General features: G+C 41.2%; 1 protein-coding gene across 1 annotated transcript in view; it reads right to left on the bottom strand.

Moving 5' to 3' along the window:
* LOC124012260 (raftlin-like) overlaps nucleotides 1–18627 on the bottom strand; it is a 56094-nt gene extending 37467 nt beyond the window's left edge. The window contains exons 1-2 of the mRNA XM_046325731.1: nucleotides 18290–18627; nucleotides 4958–5147 (exon numbers count right to left, since the gene is read on the bottom strand). Coding sequence (XP_046181687.1) covers nucleotides 4958–5105 — 148 coding nt within the window. The 5' untranslated portion in view covers nucleotides 5106–5147; nucleotides 18290–18627. The remainder of the gene's footprint in view (nucleotides 1–4957; nucleotides 5148–18289) is intronic.
* Between the last annotated feature and the right edge of the window lie 690 nt (nucleotides 18628–19317).

Below are 19317 nucleotides of genomic sequence, written 5' to 3' on the forward strand. Positions count from 1 at the left end.
CCAATCACGGCCGGTTGTGATACAGTTTGGAACCAGGGTCTGTAGTGACTTATTATTATGGGACTTGCATATTTTACTCCTGAACTTACAGTTGAAGTTGTAGGTTTACATACACCTTAGCCAAATACATTACAACTTAGTTTTTCACAATTCCTGACATTTAATCCTAGTAAAAATTCCCAGTCTTAGGTCAGTTAGGATCACCACTTTATTTTAAGAATGTGAAATGTCAGAATAATAGTAGAGAGAATCATTTATTTCAGCTTTTATTTCTTTCATCACATTCCCAGTGGGTCAGAGGTTTACATACACTCAATTAGTATTTGGTAGCATTGCCTTTAAATTGTTTAACTTGGGTCAAACGCGTCGGGTAGCCTTCCATAAGCTTCCCACAATAAGTTGGGTGAATTTTGGCCCATTCCTCATGACAGAGCTGGTGTAACTAAGTCAGGTTTGTAAGGCTCCTTGTTCACACACGCTTTTTAAGTTCTGCCCACAAATTATCTATAGGATTGAGATCAGGGCTTTGTGATGGCCACTCCAAAACCTTGACTTTGTTGTCCTTAGCCATTTTGCCACAACTTTGGAAGTATGCTTGAGGTCATTGTCCATTTGGAAGACCCATTTGCGACCAAGCTTTAACTTCCTGACTGATGTCTTGAGAGGTTGCTTCAATATATACACATCATTTTCCTTTCGTCATGCCATCTATTGTCTGAAGTGCACCAGTCCCTCCTGCAGCAAAGCATCCCCACAAGATGATGCTGCCACCCTCATGCTTCATGGTTGGGATGGTGTTCTTCGGCTTGCAAGCATTCCCCTTTTTCCTCCAAACATAACGATGGTCATTATGGCCAAACAGTTGTATTTTTGTTTCATCAGACCAGAGGACATTTGTCCAAAAGGTACAATCTTTGTCCCCAAAGGTGCAGTTGCAAACCGTAGTCTGGCTTTTTTTAATGGCGGTTTTGGAGCAGTGCCTTCTTCCTTGCTGAGCGGCCTTTCAGGTTGTCGATATAGGACTCATTTTTACTGTGGATATAGATACTTTTGTACCTGTTTCCTCCAGCATCTTCACAAGGTCCTTTGCTGTTAATCTGGGATTGATTTGCACTTTTTGCACCAAAGTACGTTCATCTCTAGGAGACAGAACGTGTCTCCTTCCTGAGCAGTATGACGGCTGCTTGGTCCCATGGTGTTTATACTTGCGTACTATTGTTTGTACAGATGAACATGGTACCTTCAGCCGTTTGGAAATTGCTCCCAAGGATGAACCAGACTTGTGGAGGTCTACATTTTTTTTCTGAGGTCTTGGCTGATTTCTTTTGATTTTCCTATGATGTCAAGCAAAGAGGCACTGAGTTTGAAGGTAGACCTTGAAATATATCCACGAGTACACCTCCAATTGACTCAAATGATGTCAATTAGCCTATCAGAAGCTTCTAAAGCATGACGTAATTTTCTGGAATTTTCCAAGCTGTTTAAAAGGCACAGACCCACTGGAATTATGATACAGTGAATTATAAGTGAAATAATCTGTCTGTAAACAATTGTTCGAAAAATTACTTGTGTCATGCACAAAGTAGATGTCCTAACCAACTTGCCAAAACTATAGTTTGTTAACAAGAAATGTGTGGAGTGGTTGAAAAACGAGTTTTAATGACTCCAACCTAAGTGTATGTAAACTTCCGACTTCAACTGTATTTAGGCTTGCCATAACAAAGGGATTAAATACTTATTGACTACAGACATTTGAGCTTGGATTTTTAAAATTAATTTGTGAACATTTCTAAAAACATAATTCCACTTTGAATTTATAAGGGTATTGTGCGTAGGGCAAAGATAAAAAATAATCACAATTGAATCACTTTTAAATTCAGACTGTAACACAACAAAATGTGGAAAAAGACAAGGGGTGTGAATACTTTCTGAAGGCAATATAAATATATATACAGTACCAGTCAAAGTTTGGGAACACCTACTCATTCATAGATTTTTCTTTAGTTTTGACTATTTTCTACATTGTAGAATAATAGTGAAGACATCAAAACTATGAAATGTAGTAACCATAAAAATTGTTAGACAAATCAAAATATATTTTATATTTGAGATTCTTCAAAGTAGCCACCCTTTGCCTTAATGACAGCTTTGGTACACTCTTATTACCTTCCAGTTGACACATGTTATTGATCAGAAGGCTTTGAAAAAGGGGAGCCGCCAGTTGTCCATCCCTGCTCTATGCCTTGAAGGAGAAAATGTTGAATCCAAAGCCAAGCCCATGTATCTGAGTGAATTATCAACTGACTAGATATAGTCTCTGAATGGAAATGAGTAGACAGACATGCTTATTTATTTGTCATTACTGTGTGGGAGTCATGAAGTCACAGAGGGAGAAATAATATTATTAATGGAAACTAAATTGAATTAAAGCGTACATTTGACCGTGGGTTCTCTTCAATGTCAGCCTGCGAGACAGACCGATTCCTCACTGGACACATGCACACACAAACACTGTTTCTCTCACACACACACCACATCTTTGTCTCATACACACATGCGTCTACACACACAAATCCCATTGCTGGGAATGAAGTCTCAATCTTCACAAACAATCAGATAATCCTTCACTCGCTCTCTTGGTCTCTCTCCATGACACACACAAAAATATGTACACACACACAAAAACAATACTGAGTATCTTCCTTTATCCCCTCAGCAGAGCACTGCTATGCAGACATAAGGAGCTCATGTGGCATCAAGGAATTTACCATATAAATGACCTGCCTGTCTGTCTAGAGACAAGATGACAATACTCCCTAGCCTGCAATCTATTGTGTGTGTGTGTGTGTGCGCACTAAAGTGAGGTTGAGTGTATGCATTTCGCTACACCACAAGCATTTCACTACACCCGCAATAGCATCTGCTAAACACGTGTATGTGACCAATACATTTGATTTGATGAGTTGAGTTATTTTTTATGTGTGTGCACGCATTTGCATCTACAGTACAGCATGGGCATGTGTGCTGCTCTGAGCTGGCGCCCATCCATCTCATGATAAGCTTAACAGAAATGGAGGAGGCTGAATTCAGAGCTGTTGTCTGGATGGTCATGACTTCCTCTGCTAGAGTTCCAAATGGTGCCCTAGTCCTTTTATAGTGCACTATAAAAAGCAACCTAGTTCCTGTTGTATATGGAATAGGGTGTCATTTGGGGTGCAACCACTGTCTGTATTGGGCTGGCTGCTGAATGTTCTGCGTATGTAGCAAATTCAACAACTGACTGACTCAACTTCCTGCATCCACTCCTAAATAGAGTGTGAGGGAAAGTTCATTTTAACATGGACAAAGTGAGGTTTAAAAATCCAGAAACATCTCCCTTTATCACACCCTCCCTCTCTCCCCAACTCTCTCTTTTCACTCTCTCTGCACAATCTCTTCTGTTCTGTCACAATAGCAGAATTAGTATATTTAGAACCCAGCAGCTCATGGGACTTCTCATCAAACACTCCCAAAACACTGCTGCGCAAAACACACACACACAAAGACACACACACTTCATTCCCTAAACACTGTGCAAAACATCAACTACAGTACTCTCTCATCTTCCTCTCATTTTCAGAGGTAGGAAGGGGGCGTGGATTAGTCTGAACTGTACAGCTGAATCTTTGGTACTGTGGGATGCCTACTCACACAGAGATTATCTTGAAATATACACCCTGGTTACAAACCTTGGTCTTGAAGAGCTACAGAATTTCAAATTAGACTTCTAGCCACTTCATATACAGTGGGGTCTGAAATTATTGACGCCCTTGATAAAGATGAGCAAAAATGACAGTATAAAATAATTCAAATACCGAGCTATATTGTATGCTAAAAAAAATGGGATATTATATTATTTTATACTAGTACATTTCCTCAGAGAAAGACGGGTCATCATTCTAAATAAGAATTTGTTCTGTATAAATAAGGTTGAAATTAAGGTAAAAAAATATATTTGAACAAGTACTACATTTTTCTCCTGAAAAGGTAGGAGTCAAAATGATTTTTAATACCTTTAATTACCTCACCACATGAGGATAAAGACACAGATGTTTTTCCTGTTTTATGAGATTGGAGAACACATTGGGAGGGATCTTAGACCATTCCTCCATACAGAATCTTTCCAGATCCTTGATATCCTTAGTCTGCTCTTATGGACGGCCCTCTTCAATTCAAACCACAGGTTTTCAATGGGGTTCCATTCCGGAGACAGACGGCCATTGTAAAATGTTGATTTTTTGACCAATTAACAATTTATTTGTGGATTTGTAGGTGTGCTTGGGGTTATTGTCTTGCAGGAAGACCCACTTGTGGCCAAGTTTCAGCCTCCTGGCAAAGGCAACCAGGTTGTTGGCTAAAATATCCAGGTACTGGGTAAAGTTAATGACGCCGTTGACCTTAACAAGGGCCCCAAGACCAGTGGAATCAAAATAGCCCCATAACATCAAAGATCCACCACCATATTTTACAGGAGGTATGAGGTTCTTTTCTGCTCATGCATTCTCATTTCGATGCCAAACCGACCACTGGTCGCGTCGCCAAAGAGCTCTGTTTTCATGTCATTCAACAAAATGTAAACGGTTGGAGTTTGATAAATCTCATTGGCACATGGATTGGAATATACCAGTGCTTTGGTCAGGTGACATATAGATCTGGATAAATCAAATGGATTCCTGTCTAATCCTTTATGATGACTAGGGGTTGAATTGGAATTCACTACTGGAGCTAGGTGTGTGTGTGTGTGTGTGTGTGTGTGTGTGTGTGTGTGTGTGTGTGTGTGTGTGTGTGTGTGTGTGTGTGTGTGTGTGTGTGTGTGTGTGTGTGTGTGTGTGTGTGTGTGTGTGTGTGTGTGTGTGTGTGTGTGTGTGTGTGTGTGTGTGTGTGTGTGTGTGTGTGTGTGCCTGTCAGTATTCCCTACCTTCCTTCCCCAGCAGGAAATCCAGAAAGTGGTAGGTGTAGGCCACGCCCACCTTGGTCTCCACCTGCGGTCGTCGGAGGGTTGAGTAGATCTTCCCGGGACTCTTCTCCTCCCCAGTCCTCCGCAGCTTAGGAAGCCTGCAGCCCATCCCTCTGCAGGGAGAAAGAGAGGATGGAGAGATGGAGAGGAGCTAGATTGAAAGGAAGAGAGAAAGCCAGGTAAGAAAGAGAGAGGTGAAGAGAGCGAGATGGAGAGAAAGAGAGTGGGAGAGAGAGAGGAGTTTGATTGAAAGGAGGAGATAAAGCCAGGTAAGAAAGAGAGATGAAGAGAATGAGATGGAGAGAAAGAGCGGGAGAGAGAGCGAACGGAGAGAGATGGAGAGAGAGATGGGGTGAGAGAGGGAAGAGAAAAATAATTAGCATAAAGATAAACTTGTTTCTAAATATAAACCCGTCACAGGTGTTGCATTATAGTATTAAACCCTGCCTCTGTCTGCCGTGAGAAACTATGGGGGATAATGTGTCACAACGCATACACAGCTCGCACACACACAACCATGAACACGTACACACACCAATAATACAGGAATATGAATGTGTCAACCATTACATGGCTAGTGGCCTCAGATACGGGCATCGGCTAATCAAATCTGGGTGATTGGGAGCGACATGTTTGATCAGAATGAATTAAAGCAGAAATGAAACTCAGATTTCCTGCCCTGTCGACCATGACAACATTGACACTGGAGGAGACGAGAGAAGGAAAGGAGGTGGAGAGGAGGGAAGGTAGGGAGGAGGAGGAGAGGAAAATAATTTTAAAAAATAAGGAACTAGGGAAGAGGAGAAGAGAGGAGATGAGAGTCAGAATGAAAAGGAGAGGAAATTGAGGAAGAGGAGAAGAGAGGAGATGAGGGTCAGAATGAAAAGCAGAGGAAATTGAGGAAGAGGAGATGAGAGGAGATGAGGGTCAGAATGAAAAGGAGAGGAAATTGAGGAAGAGGAGAAGAGAGGAGGGTCAGAATGAAAAGGAGAGGAAATTGAGGAAGATGAGAAGAGAGGAGATGAGGGTCAGAATGAAAAGGAGAGGAAATTGAGGAAGAGGAAAAAGAAAATGAGTTAAAGAAAGAATGCAAGGAAGTAAAGGAGGAGAGGAACAGAGTAACAGGGTTTAGAAAGGAGGACAAGGTACATGGGGGTCTGTGGAAACGGGAGAGAAAAACAGGAGAGGAAGAGGAGAGGAAGAGAAGAGCGCAGGATCCAGAAGTCAGTTGGGTGGAGTGGAGCGTCGTCAGGCTAATCCCTTGTGACAGTGTCGCTACGATATGACCGTCTCCGCGGTTACCGTTAAAATCCCTGTCAGATACGGCTGGTTAGGGCCGCAAGGAGAAGACAGTGTGTGTGTGTTAATGTGTGTGTGTGTGGTTTAAGTCACACTGAGCCAACACAGCAATGTGTGTGACACCTGACTGTGTGTGCGTTAATGCACGTCTTTCTCAGCGTGTGTGCGGTTTAAGTCACATTGAGCCGATACGGAAAGGTGTATGACAACTCTCACGTGAGTGTGTGTGAGGGTAATGGGGACTTATGCAGCCAAGCCGGGTGTGTAAATGTGTGTGATCAGTGTGTATCATGACACCAAGTCCCTTTAGGCCCACAGCAGCACAGACACAGACATTAACACAACTAACGAGTCAAAGAGCCTGCATAGTCACAGTTTTACAACAAATAACCTAACTCACTGGTGGTGACGAAGTGTGTGTCTCCAGCAGAGAGTAACATGCTTAAAAACTTCCAATGAACAACATAATGGATGCGTTTATATAATTCACCTTCCCTCTTCCTCCAGATTGTGTTCTCTCCTTACTCATTCAGGTACATTCGTGGAGAACATGCCTTTAATTTCATTAACCATAAGAGGAAACTATGAGTGAGTGAGTGAGTGAGTGAGTGAGTGAGTGAGTGAGTGAGTGAGTGAGTGAGTGAGTGAGTGAGTGAGTGAGTGAGTGAGTGAGTGAGTGAGAGAAAGAGAGAGACAGAGAGACAGAGAGAGCATAGACAGTAGGTATATATGTTGACAGTATGGGAGAGAATGAGAGGAGGGTGAGAGAAACCTCCAGACTCTCCAGTCAACAAGCATCATAGCACAGAGACAGGGGTCGTTTCAGCAAGCCAAGCCACCATCTCAGATTGTTCTGAAATAGTTGATGTAGTTAGAAACAAATAAGTGTTACAGAAAAATTATTTTGCTGAAATATTTATCTAATGAATGCAGATATGCATCTGTTGGTCACAGATATTTTATCTTTAAGTAGGGGCGTGGATCAGAAAACCAGTCAGTATCTAGTGTTACCACCATTTGCCTCATGCATCTTCTTCTTGATCAGGCTGGTGATTGTGGCCTGTGGAATGTTGTCCCACTACCTCTTCAATGGCTGTGCGAAGTTGCTGGATATTGGCAGGAACTGGAACAAGCTGTCATTCATGTTGAACCAGAGCATCCTAAACATGCTCAATGGGTGACATGTCTGATGAGTATGCAGACCATGGAAGAGCTGGGACAGGAATTGTGTACAGATCCTTGTAACATGGGGCTGTGAATTATCATGCTGAAACATTGAGGTGATGGAGGTGGATGAATGGCATGACAATGGGCCTCAGGATCTCATCACGGTATCATGTGCATTCTAAGTTCCATCGATAAAATGCAATTGTGTTCGTTGTTCGCAACTTATGCCCGCCCATACCATAACCCCACCATGGGGCACTTTGTTCACAACGTTGACATCGGCAAACCACTCTCCGAAAACAACGCTATCCATGCCATCTGGCCCATCTGCCCAGTACAGTTGAAACCAGGATTAATCTGTGGAGAGCACACTTCTCCAGAATTCCAGTGGCGATCGAAGGTGGAGCATTTGCCCACTGAAGTCGGTTATGACGCCGAACTGCAGTCGGGTGAAATCAAATCAAATTTTATTTGTCACATACACATGGTTAGCAGATGTTAATGTGAGTGTAGCGAAATGCTTGTGCTTCTAGTTCCGACAATGCAGTAATAACCAACGAGTACTCTAACCTAACAAATCCACAACTACTACCTTATACACACAAGTGTAAAGGGATAAAGAATATGTACATAAAGATATATGAATGAGTGATGGTACAGAACGGCATAGGCAAGATGCAGTAGATGGTATCGAGTACCGTATATACATATGAGAAATATATAGTATGTAAACATAAAAGTGGCATAGTTTAAAGTGGCTAGTGGTACATGTATTACATAAAGATGCAGTAGATGATATAGAGTACAGTATATACGTATGAGATGAGTAATGTAGGGTATGTATACATTATATTAAGTGGCATTGTTTAAAGTGGCTAGTGAGACATTTTTTACATCAATGTCCATTATTAAAGTGGCTGGAGTTGAGTCAGTATGTTGGCATCAGCCACTCAATGTTAGTGGTGGCTGTTTAACAGTCTGATGGCCTTGAGATAGAAGCTGTTTTTCAGTCTTTCGGTCCCTGCACCTGTACTGACCTCACCTTCTGGATGATAGCGGGGTGAACAGGCAGTGGCTCGGGTGGTTGTTGTCCTTGGTGATCTTTATGACCTTCCTGTGACAGCGGGTGGTGTAGATGTCCTGGAGGGCAGGTAGTTTTCCCCCGGTGATACGTTGTGCAAACCTCACTACCCTCTGGAGAGCCTTACGGTTGTGGGCGGAGCAGTTGCCGTACCAGGCGGTGATACAGCCCGACAGGATGCTCTTGATTGTGCATCTGTAGAAGTTTGTGAGTGCTTTTGGTGACAAGCCGAATTTCTTCAGCCTCCTGAGGTTGAATAGGCGCTAAAGCACCTTCTTCACAACGCTGTCTGTGTGGGTGGACCAATTCAGTTTGTCCGTGATGTGTACGCCGAGGAACATAAGACCCTGGTGAGGACAACGAGCATGCAGATGACCTTCCCTGAGATGGTTTCTGACAGTTTGTGCAGAAATTCTTTGGTTGTGCAAACCTACAGTTTCATCAGCTGTCCAAGTGGCTGGTCTCAGACAATCCTGGCTGGTCTCAGACGAGGTGAAGAAGCTGGATGTGGAGGTCCTGGGCTGGCGTGGTTACACATGGTTTGTGGTTATGAGGCCATTTGGACATACTGCCAAATTCTCTAAAATGACATTGAGGCGGCTTATGGTAGATAAATTAACATTTAATTATCTGGCAACAGCTCTGTTGGACATTCCTGTAGTCAGCATGCCAATTGCATGTTCCCTCAAAACTTGAGACATCTGTGGCATTGTGCTGTTTGACAAAACTGCACATTTTAGCGTGGCCTTTTATTGATCCCCAGCACAAGGTGCTCCTGTGTAATGATCATGCTGTTTAATCAGCTTCTTGATATGCCACACCTGTCAGGTGGATGGATTATCTTGGCAAAGGAAAATGCTCACTAACAGGGATGTAAAGTAATTTTGTGCGTATGGAACATTTCAGGGATCTTTATTTCAGCTCATAAAACATGGGACCAACACTACATGTTGGGTTTATCTTGTTGTTCAGTATATAAGTAACATCACTGAGTTACACAACCCATTTTTTATACTTTAGGATGGTTTAGACATAAAGTGAAAAAAATGCTAATATAGTCACAATCAACTCGCATTGGCTTTGTGACAAAAATACTAAAAAGCCTTTGAAACAGTGGGGGTGCTGTCATACCTGGTCCATAGCAGTGTTCATTTTGGCTCAAATCCTGGTCCAAGTGCTAAAGTCTGAGTCCACATTAACTCAAAATAAAGTTATTTACCCACTGAGATAGTGGCAAGAGGAATTTAGTCAATAAACTGAACAAAGTGTATCCTTAACAAATGGTTAATAGTCCGGTCCGCAAGTAGCCTAGTTTTAGACCGGCCTGCAATATGTTTTAAGAATGTAAAATGTGGCACACCAACGCACAAAAAAAAAACTTTGCACCAGTATTATGTGTCATATCTTTGGAACTGTAATCTCTCAAGCCCCTTTCACTAAGAAAAAGAGGGAGACTTGGCTACTTTGTCTACAGAACCTGGCTATGAAATGCAGTAGGGAACGTGGGAAGGTTGGGCGAGGGAGGGAAAAACATGGCTAGACTGTTGTAATCCTATTAAACTCAAGACGGCTATTGTTTTTACATTCATGAAGTAGCTTGTGTTTCTTAACCAGGGTAGCTAACTAGAAGGTGACTGGTTAGCTATGGGGAAGCAAGCGAGTCACCTACTCGATGTGTATAATCGGAAGCGGAGCCTGTCTGCCCACACTCATCGCTTGCTCCCCGCAGCTCACCAGCTGATGTAGGGTGTGTGTTTCTCGGGTGTGGCGCGTCGTTCCCACTACCGAACAGAACTGTGCTGTGCATCTGTGCTGCTAATATAAATGTTATTCATATTATTATTTTTATATTTTATTAATAATATTATTCATATTATTAACAGTCCACTTAGTAGTCCGATTTTAGTTACAGAGAATTTTGTCTCGTTTTAGTCAACTGAAATGAAAAATCTTATTCATTAAGTTATAGTTTTTTCTGGGTCTATTTAGTCAGTAATAGTCGTCATTTGAAACTGAAAAATAGGGTTGATGAAAATTTGTCACTATTTTTGTTGACAAAAGTAGCACTAGTCCATAGACCACGTACAGGGTAAGAAAACCAATATGTAATTTTGTAATTTGGGTGAACTACCCCTTTAAAATGTGGGGGATCCTAAGAAAGAAAAAAAGTTACTAGCAGGAACAGCACCATCTACTGGTAAGAACGTGGTAATATCCGGATGTAGGAAGGGACATAAACCCAACAACTTCAATTACTAATTTCTCTGAACAGGGGAAAAAACGTCACCAAAATCACTGAGAATACATTCCATAGGATGAAGAAACAATACTCGGAGCCACAGCCCCATACTACATTCTTGATGTTGAGGTGGAATTGGCGTGGGGTGTGGTTCTGCGGTTGGCTTTTGACAATTTCTTTGGATTCCTCATTGCTAAAAAATTGAAGTCCAAATCGGATATTAGGTACAATATTTATAGACGGGTTAGCTGAGAATGTCACAAAAAACAATGCACATGCTTCAATGGGGCAGAAGGCCGTGTGTTGTGATTCTGGATGGCCAGATAGCTAGCAGCAATGACAATAAACTCCATGTGGGGAATCGTAAGTGGCTCGTTTCAGTTAGTTTTATCTTGTTCTTGATACCATGTCTTGTTTTGAGGTGTTTTGACAGTGATGTCACATCTATGCTAATTTAGCTAAAATCCACTAGGTAACTAACCATCAACTGTAACGATGTCTTTGAGAGACAAGTGCTCACTGTGCAATTTCATTTTTGCTTTCAATAAACATTGGAGACTAAATATAGTTTAGATGTTGTCAACGATCTAATGCAGCCCCATCTGTTTTGCCCCATAGTTGTGCACACAAAGCTAAACAACCAACCACTCTATTTAATGTTACACAGTCGAAGTCTGAAGTTTACATACACCTTAGCCAAATACATTTCAACTCAGTTTATTCACAATTCCTGACATTTAATCCTATTAAAAATTCCCTGTCTTAGGTCAGTTAGGATCACCACTTAATTTTAAGAATGTGAAATGTCAGAATAATACTAGAGAGAATGATTTATTTCAGATTTGATTTATTTCATCACATTCCCAGTGTGTCATAAGTTTACATACACTCAGTTAGTATTTGATAGCATTGCCATTAAATTGTTTAACTTGGGTCAAACGTTTCAGGTAGCCTTCCACAACCTTCCCACTTCTGGAATTGTGATACAGTGAATTATAAGTGAAATAATCTGTCTGTAAACAATTGTTGGAAAAATGACTTGTGTCACTTACCAAAACTATAGTTTCTTAACATGACATTTATGGAGTGGTTGAAAAACTAGTTTTAATGACTCCAACCTAAGTGTATGTAAACTAAAGGCCACTTAGCAAGGAAGAAGCAACTGTTCCAAAACGGCCATAAAAAAAAGCCAGACTGCAACTGCACATGGGGACAAATATCGTACTTTTTGGAGAAATGTCCTCTGGTCGGATGAAACAAAAATAGAACTGTTTAGCCATAATGACCATCGTTATGTTTGGAGGAAAAAGGGGAAGGCTTGCAAGCCGAAGAACACTATCCCAACCATGAAGCACGGGGGTGGCAACATCATGTTGTGGGGGGGGGTGTTTTGCTGCAGGAGGGACTGGTGCACTTCACAAAATAGATGGCAGCATGTGGAAGGGAAAATATGTGTATATATTGAAGCAACCTCTCAAGACATCAGTCAGGAAGTTAAAGCTTGGACGCAAATGTATCTTCCAAATGGACAATGACCCCAAGCATACTTCCAAAATTGTGGCAAAATGGCTTAAGGACAACAAAGTCAAGGTATTGGAGTGGCCAACACAAAACCCTGACCTCAATCCTATAGAAAATGTGTGGGCAGAACTGAAAAAGCATGTGCGAGCAAGGAGGCCTACAAACATGACTCAGTTAAACCTCCTCTGTCAGGAGGAATGGGCCAAAATTCACCCAACTTATTGTGGGAAGCTTGTGGAAGGCTACCTGAAACGTTTTGACCTAAGTTAAACAATTTAAAGGCATTGCTACAGAATACTAATTGAGTGTATGTAAACTTCTGACCCCCTGGGAATGTGATGAAAGAAATAAAATCATTCTCTACTATAATATTCTGACATTTCACATTCTTAAAATAAAGTGGTGATCTCTAAACTGAGCTACTATTCTGACATTTCAATTCTTAAAATAAAGTGGTGATTAAATGTCAGGGAATTTTTACTAGAAATTGTTGAAAAACTTAGTTTAAATGTATTTGGCTTAGGTGTATTTAAACTTCCGATTTCAACTGTACATAAAATGCAGTTTGAGTTACTCCAGGAAGTGATGTTGCAGGCCAGCTCAGTGCTGCCCCTCTCACTGAGTCAGGTCGACTGGGGTACTGCAGGCTGCCATTAGCAAATAAATTATCGTTATTTCTTCTGAGTGCGATTTTAAATTAATAGTTTCCAGGACATACATCTGGTGTATTAGAAGCAATTATATTGTTACCATTATTTTCTTTAAAAACATGTTTTATTTACATGAAGATCGCCATTTTCCCATTTACTATAATGGGGGATCCTGTGTTCTGCAAACAATGCCTAGTCAGCCTTTAACTTCTGTGGCTTCTATGAGGGTGCAGTCGTTCTCCCCTTGTGTAGACAGATGGTAGTGGGGTCCTTCTGTTCACTTCTCTTATTGCTCTAGCAGCAGAAGAATGTCCCCTGCTGAGAATGCTTTTCCCATAAAGTAGTCCAACCACATTTTCCACTAATCCTGTAAAAGAGACTGCTTCCGTTATTAGAACACACAGATAAACTACAAACATACTCTGTCCCCTAGGCTTGTATTAAACACACTGTCTGCTAACACAAAGGGAGAACATTAAGGTTCAAGTAGTGCAGGAGGAGACAAGTTTTTAACTGGTTCTACTGTTGAAGCCCTTAACTGGTTCTACTGTTCAAAGCATTTAACTGGTTCTACTGTTCAAAGCTTTTAACTGGTTCTACTGTTCAAAGCTTTTAACTGGTTCTACTGTTCCAAGCTTTTAACTGGTTCTACTGTTGAAGCCCTTAACTGGTTCTACTGTTGAAGCCCTTTTAACTGGTTCTACTGTTCAAAGCTTTTAACTGGTTCTACTGTTGAAGCCCTTAACTGGTTCTACTGTTCAAAGCGTTTAACTGGTTCTACTGTTCAAAGCTTTTAACTGGTTCTACTGTTCAAAGCTTTTAACTGGTTCTACTGTTCAAAGCTTTTAACTGGTTCTACTGTTCAAAGCGTTTAACTGGTTCTACTGTTCAAAGCGTTTAACTGGTTCTACTGGTCAAAGCTTTTAACTGGTTCTACTGTTCAAAGCGTTTAACTGGTTCTACTGTTCCAAGCTTTTAACTTGTTGTACTGTTCAAAGCTTTTAACTGGTTCTACTGTTCCCTTAACTGGTTCTACTGTTCCATGTTTAACTGGTTCTACTGTTCAAAGCTTTTAACTGGTTCTACTGTTCAAAGCGTTTAACTGGTTCTACTGTTCAAAGCTTTTAACTGGTTCTACTGTTCAAAACGTTTAACTGGTTCTACTGTTCAAAGCTTTTAACTGGTTCTACTGTTCCATGCGTTTAACTGGTTCTACTGTTCCATGCGTTTAACTGGTTCTACTGTTCAAAGCTTTTAACTGGTTCTACTGTTCAAAGCGTTTAACTGGTTCTACTGGTCAAAGCTTTTAACTGGTTCTACTGTTCAAAGCGTTTAACTGGTTCTACGGTTCAAAGCTTTTAACTGGTTCTACTGTTCAAAGCTTTTAACTGGTTCTACTGTTGAAGCCCTTAACTGGTTCTACTGTTCCATGCGTTTAACTGGTTCTACTGTTCAAAGCTTTTAACTGGTTCTACTGTTCAAAGCGTTTAACTGGTTCTACTGTTCAAAGCTTTTAACTGGTTCTACTGTTCAAAATGTTTAACTGGTTCTACTGTTCAAAGCTTTTAACTGGTTCTACTGTTCAAAGCTTTTAACTGGTTCTACTGTTCCATGCGTTTAACTGGTTCTACTGTTCCATGCGTTTAACTGGTTCTACTGTTCAAAGCTTTTAACTGGTTCTACTGTTGAAGCCCTTAACTTGTTCTACTGTTGAAGCCCTTAACTGGTTCTACTGTTCCATGCGTTTAACTGGTTCTACTGTTCAAAGCTTTTAACTGGTTCTACTGTTGAAGCCCTTAACTGGTTCTACTGTTCAAAGCTTTTAACTGGTTCTACTGTTCAAAGCTTTTAACTGGTTCTACTGTTGAAGCCCTTAACTGGTTCTACTGTTCCATGCGTTTAACTGGTTCTACTGTTCAAAGCGTTTAACTGGTTCTACTGTTCAAAGCGTTTAACTGGTTCTACTGTTGAAGCCCTTAACTGGTTCTACTGTTGAAGCCCTTAACTGGTTCTACTGTTCCATGCGTTTAACTGGTTCTACTGTTCAAAGCGTTTAACTGGTTCTACTGTTCAAAGCTTTTAACTGGTTCTACTGTTCAAAGCGTTTAACTGGTTCTACTGTTCAAAGCTTTTAACTGGTTCTACTGTTCAAAATGTTTAACTGGTTCTACTGTTCAAAGCTTTTAACTGGTTCTACTGTTCAAAGCTTTTAACTGGTTCTACTGTTCCATGCGTTTAACTGGTTCTACTGTTCCATGCGTTTAACTGGTTCTACTGTTCAAAGCTTTTAACTGGTTCTACTGTTGAAGCCCTTAACTTGTTCTACTGTTGAAGCCCTTAACTGGTTCTACTGTTCCATGCGTTTAACTGGTTCTACTGTTCAAAGCTTTTAACTTGTTCTACTGTTGAAGCCCTTAACTGGTTCTACTGTTCAAAGCTTTTAACTGGTTCTACTGTTCAAAGCTTTTAACTGGTTCTACTGTTGAAGCCCTTAACTGGTTCTACTGTTCCATGCGTTTAACTGGTTCTACTGTTCAAAGCGTTTAACTGGTTCTACTGTTCAAAGCGTTTAACTGGTTCTACTGTTGAAGCCCTTAACTGGTTCTACTGTTGAAGCCCTTAACTGGTTCTACTGTTCCATGCGTTTAACTGGTTCTACTGTTCAAAGCGTTTAACTGGTTCTACTGTTCCATGCGTTTAACTGGTTCTACTGTTCAAAGCTTTTAACTGGTTCTACTGTTGAAGACCTTTACTGGTTCTACTGTTCCATGCGTTTAACTGGTTCTACTGTTCAAAGCGTTTAACTGGTTCTACTGTTCAAAGCGTTTAACTGGTTCTACTGTTCCATGCGGTTCTACTGTTCAAAGCGTTTAACTGGTTCTACTGTTCAAAGCGTTTAACTGGTTCTACTGTTCCATGCGTTTAACTGGTTCTACTGTTCAAAGCTTTTAACTGGTTCTACTGTTGAAGACCTTTACTGGTTCTACTGTTCCATGCGTTTAACTGGTTCTACTGTTCAAAGCTTTTAACTTGTTCTACTGTTGAAGCCCTTAACTGGTTCTACTGTTCCATGCGTTTAACTGGTTCTACTGTTCAAAGCTTTTAACTGGTTCTACTGTTGAAGCCCTTAACTTGTTCTACTGTTGAAGCCCTTAACTGGTTCTACTGTTCAAAGCTTTTAACTGGTTCTACTGTTCAAAGCTTTTAACTGGTTCTACTGTTGAAGCCCTTAACTGGTTCTACTGTTCCATGCGTTTAACTGGTTCTACTGTTCAAAGCGTTTAACTGGTTCTACTGTTCAAAGCGTTTAACTGGTTCTACTGTTGAAGCCCTTAACTGGTTCTACTGTTGAAGCCCTTAACTGGTTCTACTGTTCCATGCGTTTAACTGGTTCTACTGTTCAAAGCGTTTAACTGGTTCTACTGTTGAAGCCCTTAACTGGTTCTACTGTTCCAAGCTTTTAACTGGTTCTACTGTTCAAAGCTTTTATCTGGTTCTACTGTTCCAAGCTTTTATCTGGTTCTACAGTTCCAAGCTTTTAACTTGTTCTACTGTTCCAGCTCTTAACTGGTTCTACTGTTCCAAGCTTTTAACTGGTTCTACTGTTCCAAGCTTTTAACTTGTTCTACTGTTCCAAGCTTTTAACTTGTTGTACTGTTCCAAGCTTTTAACTTGTTCCAAGCTTTTATCTGGTTCTACTGTTGAAGCGTTTAACTGGTTCTACTGTTCCAACTGGTTCTACTGTTGAAGCTTTTAACTGGTTATTCTGTTCTGTTGGATCATAACTGGTTCTACTGTAGTTATGCTGTTTAAGCTTTTAACTAGTTCTGCTACCTGTGTGGTTTGAAGAGTTGGGTTTAGATGATGAACTGCAGTCCCATCATAACTGCTCAGCACTACCTGTGGTGATAATTTACCCGTTGGCGTCATCATCATAATCTTACCACACGGTTAAGGTGAGGCATCTAAATCACCACAAAAAAAATATACAGAGCCCTTAGAAGTTAAATGAGCAAAGGAAGACGGTATGAGGAAAGAGAGAAGAGCTGGAGAGAGACAAAGGAGGGCATCTCATTAAAGCAGCTCTTTTAACTGAGTTATTTTAAATGACAGCGCAACCAAACGCGGATTACACACGAGGATAATCCGTCTGTGCTGTGGCACCGCTATCTTGGAACTCTTCTGGGGAGCGCAAACGCACAGAGAACCGCCATTCATCTTCCGCGGAGGGAGAGCGCGAGATGGGCACGCGGATGAAAAAGATTCGCACTAAATATGGAAGGGGACGCAGGAAGAAGAACAAAAATGTAAAAGGGGATTAAAGAGAGCATGGGAGAGTGTCAATGTGCTCCGAGGGAGGCATGATCCACGAAGAAATTAAATAAACCTAAATGGGTATAAACTATAATGAAAACGATTTCACACACCTGTTTGACGTTGATGAATTGCCTGCAAACATTGTCATCCAATTAATTTCAATGGGTAGCCTGAATCTAGTCTACTTTCCAAGAATAACACCAGACATATTGTCAAACACCCTATGAAAAAAAGTTACTTTTTATTTGTGGTGATTTACAAACAAATGTATGCTACATTAAGAAAAACGCCAAAAGGGAGCCAACATGCGCCTGTGGGTTTTTTGTGCACCTTTCTCTCCTGCATGCTCAGGGCACGTGGCGAACTGCTGGTGTCCGTTATAACAATGGCAGTTTAGCAAACAGGAAAAGACAGATCGCTTACGCACCGAATCACACTCTTGCACATTTCTCTGCTCTTTCCATCTTTCCAGCTGCGCTTGACACAATTTACTCTGTCACGCATATCTGGGCTTGAGCCCTGCCAGAGACTGTGGCGTGATTGGAATACTATCCACAAATAGTCGCTGGCACATACATCAAAATCAATATTATACAGCGGATAATAATCGTTTACAGGTCTTGGCAGAACGTATAACCTAGAGTAGAACATTGGTCGGGTGTTAATTAACCGTTATTAACTGTTGTGACCAGAACTTGTGTTGTGGCCAAAAACGAACCCATGTAAGGGATCCTTCTCTAGACAATCCACAACTTCTCCCCTCTCTTTCCATAAAGTGTACACTGTACAGTTGAGCCTACACACGTCTCAGACGTTTCCCAATAGTTGATTTTATCTTAGAGGCCCCAGATAGATGTTGCCAGTAGACCTACAACATTAATAAGTGATGAGAATACTTTTCGTTTCATCTAGGATAAGAACAACACCCGTGAACCTTGCCCTACATTTCCATTCCATCTTAATACACAAATGTCATTCGTTTTCAGAGAGCTGAGACAAACAACAACACATAAACATACCCGTTTGGATGTTATCACGGGCAGAGAAGTCGAACCCAGTCAGGACACATGGGCAAGCAATGAGCTCATGTGGTTACACCAACACACAAACAAACCCTCACACTCTTTCTGAGGTAAATGTGTCCTCGGTGTGTTTCTCTGTGCGCCTGTCTGTCAATCCACAGTCGTCGGTGAGATCACCTCGGTTGAAGAGGCACTACCCGCGGTTAAGATCATGCTGTTCCGCTAACCGGAAATCCGAATCCTCCCTCTGACAACTGTACAGTACTGTATCCCTCCCTAAACCCGTGATATCAACTCCTCACACACACTCCGTTCTCTTCTCCCCGCTCACTCCCTCCAATTATATCTCCCTCTATGTGTGTGTTTGAGAGCGTCAGCACGGTCTACCATTATGCTTCTCTCCTCCCTCTGCTTATTGAACCTTCGCTACAGTTGCAGAAGGCTGATTTAACCAGCAGGGAAGGAAACCGCAATAATATGAGTGAAGAGGAAGCCACAGAGAGTGAATAACATGGCAAGCTCAATTACTCAATTATAAATGTCATAAGGGCATGTTATAGCAAGTGCTGTAGGTCTGTTTTAGCACTTGATCATGACTCAGTTTCATTACACATAAGTGTCACTGGACAAAGGCGTCTTCTGTACAGGGGAGTTTTGAGCCCCAACACTCCGCCTGAACATTAACACGCATTGGTTCTGGAAGGGCTTGGAAACATAATAATCCTTATTTTGAGGGGTCTTCAGGCATAAGTGACATACGGGGATAATACAGTAAGAACAGGCCATGTTCTGAATTGTGTCGCTGTACATTTCAAAAGTTCTGAACAAATAGTAATATTGACTACGTCTGTCCTAGGTCGCTCATTAATATCTTAATAGAAATCACGAATTGCCTCATCCACTCGTCGTCCCCTAATGCAATAGTGTGTACGTCTCAATTGTCAGTAGAAGCCACGTGTTTAAGCAAGTCTTCCATATCAGCTGTTTTTTTTATAGGCAGTAAATGAGGTTGAATGAACTGTTTC

The sequence above is a fragment of the Oncorhynchus gorbuscha genome, linkage group LG24 (genome assembly GCF_021184085.1).
Source record: "Oncorhynchus gorbuscha isolate QuinsamMale2020 ecotype Even-year linkage group LG24, OgorEven_v1.0, whole genome shotgun sequence".
NCBI lineage: Eukaryota > Metazoa > Chordata > Actinopteri > Salmoniformes > Salmonidae > Oncorhynchus > Oncorhynchus gorbuscha.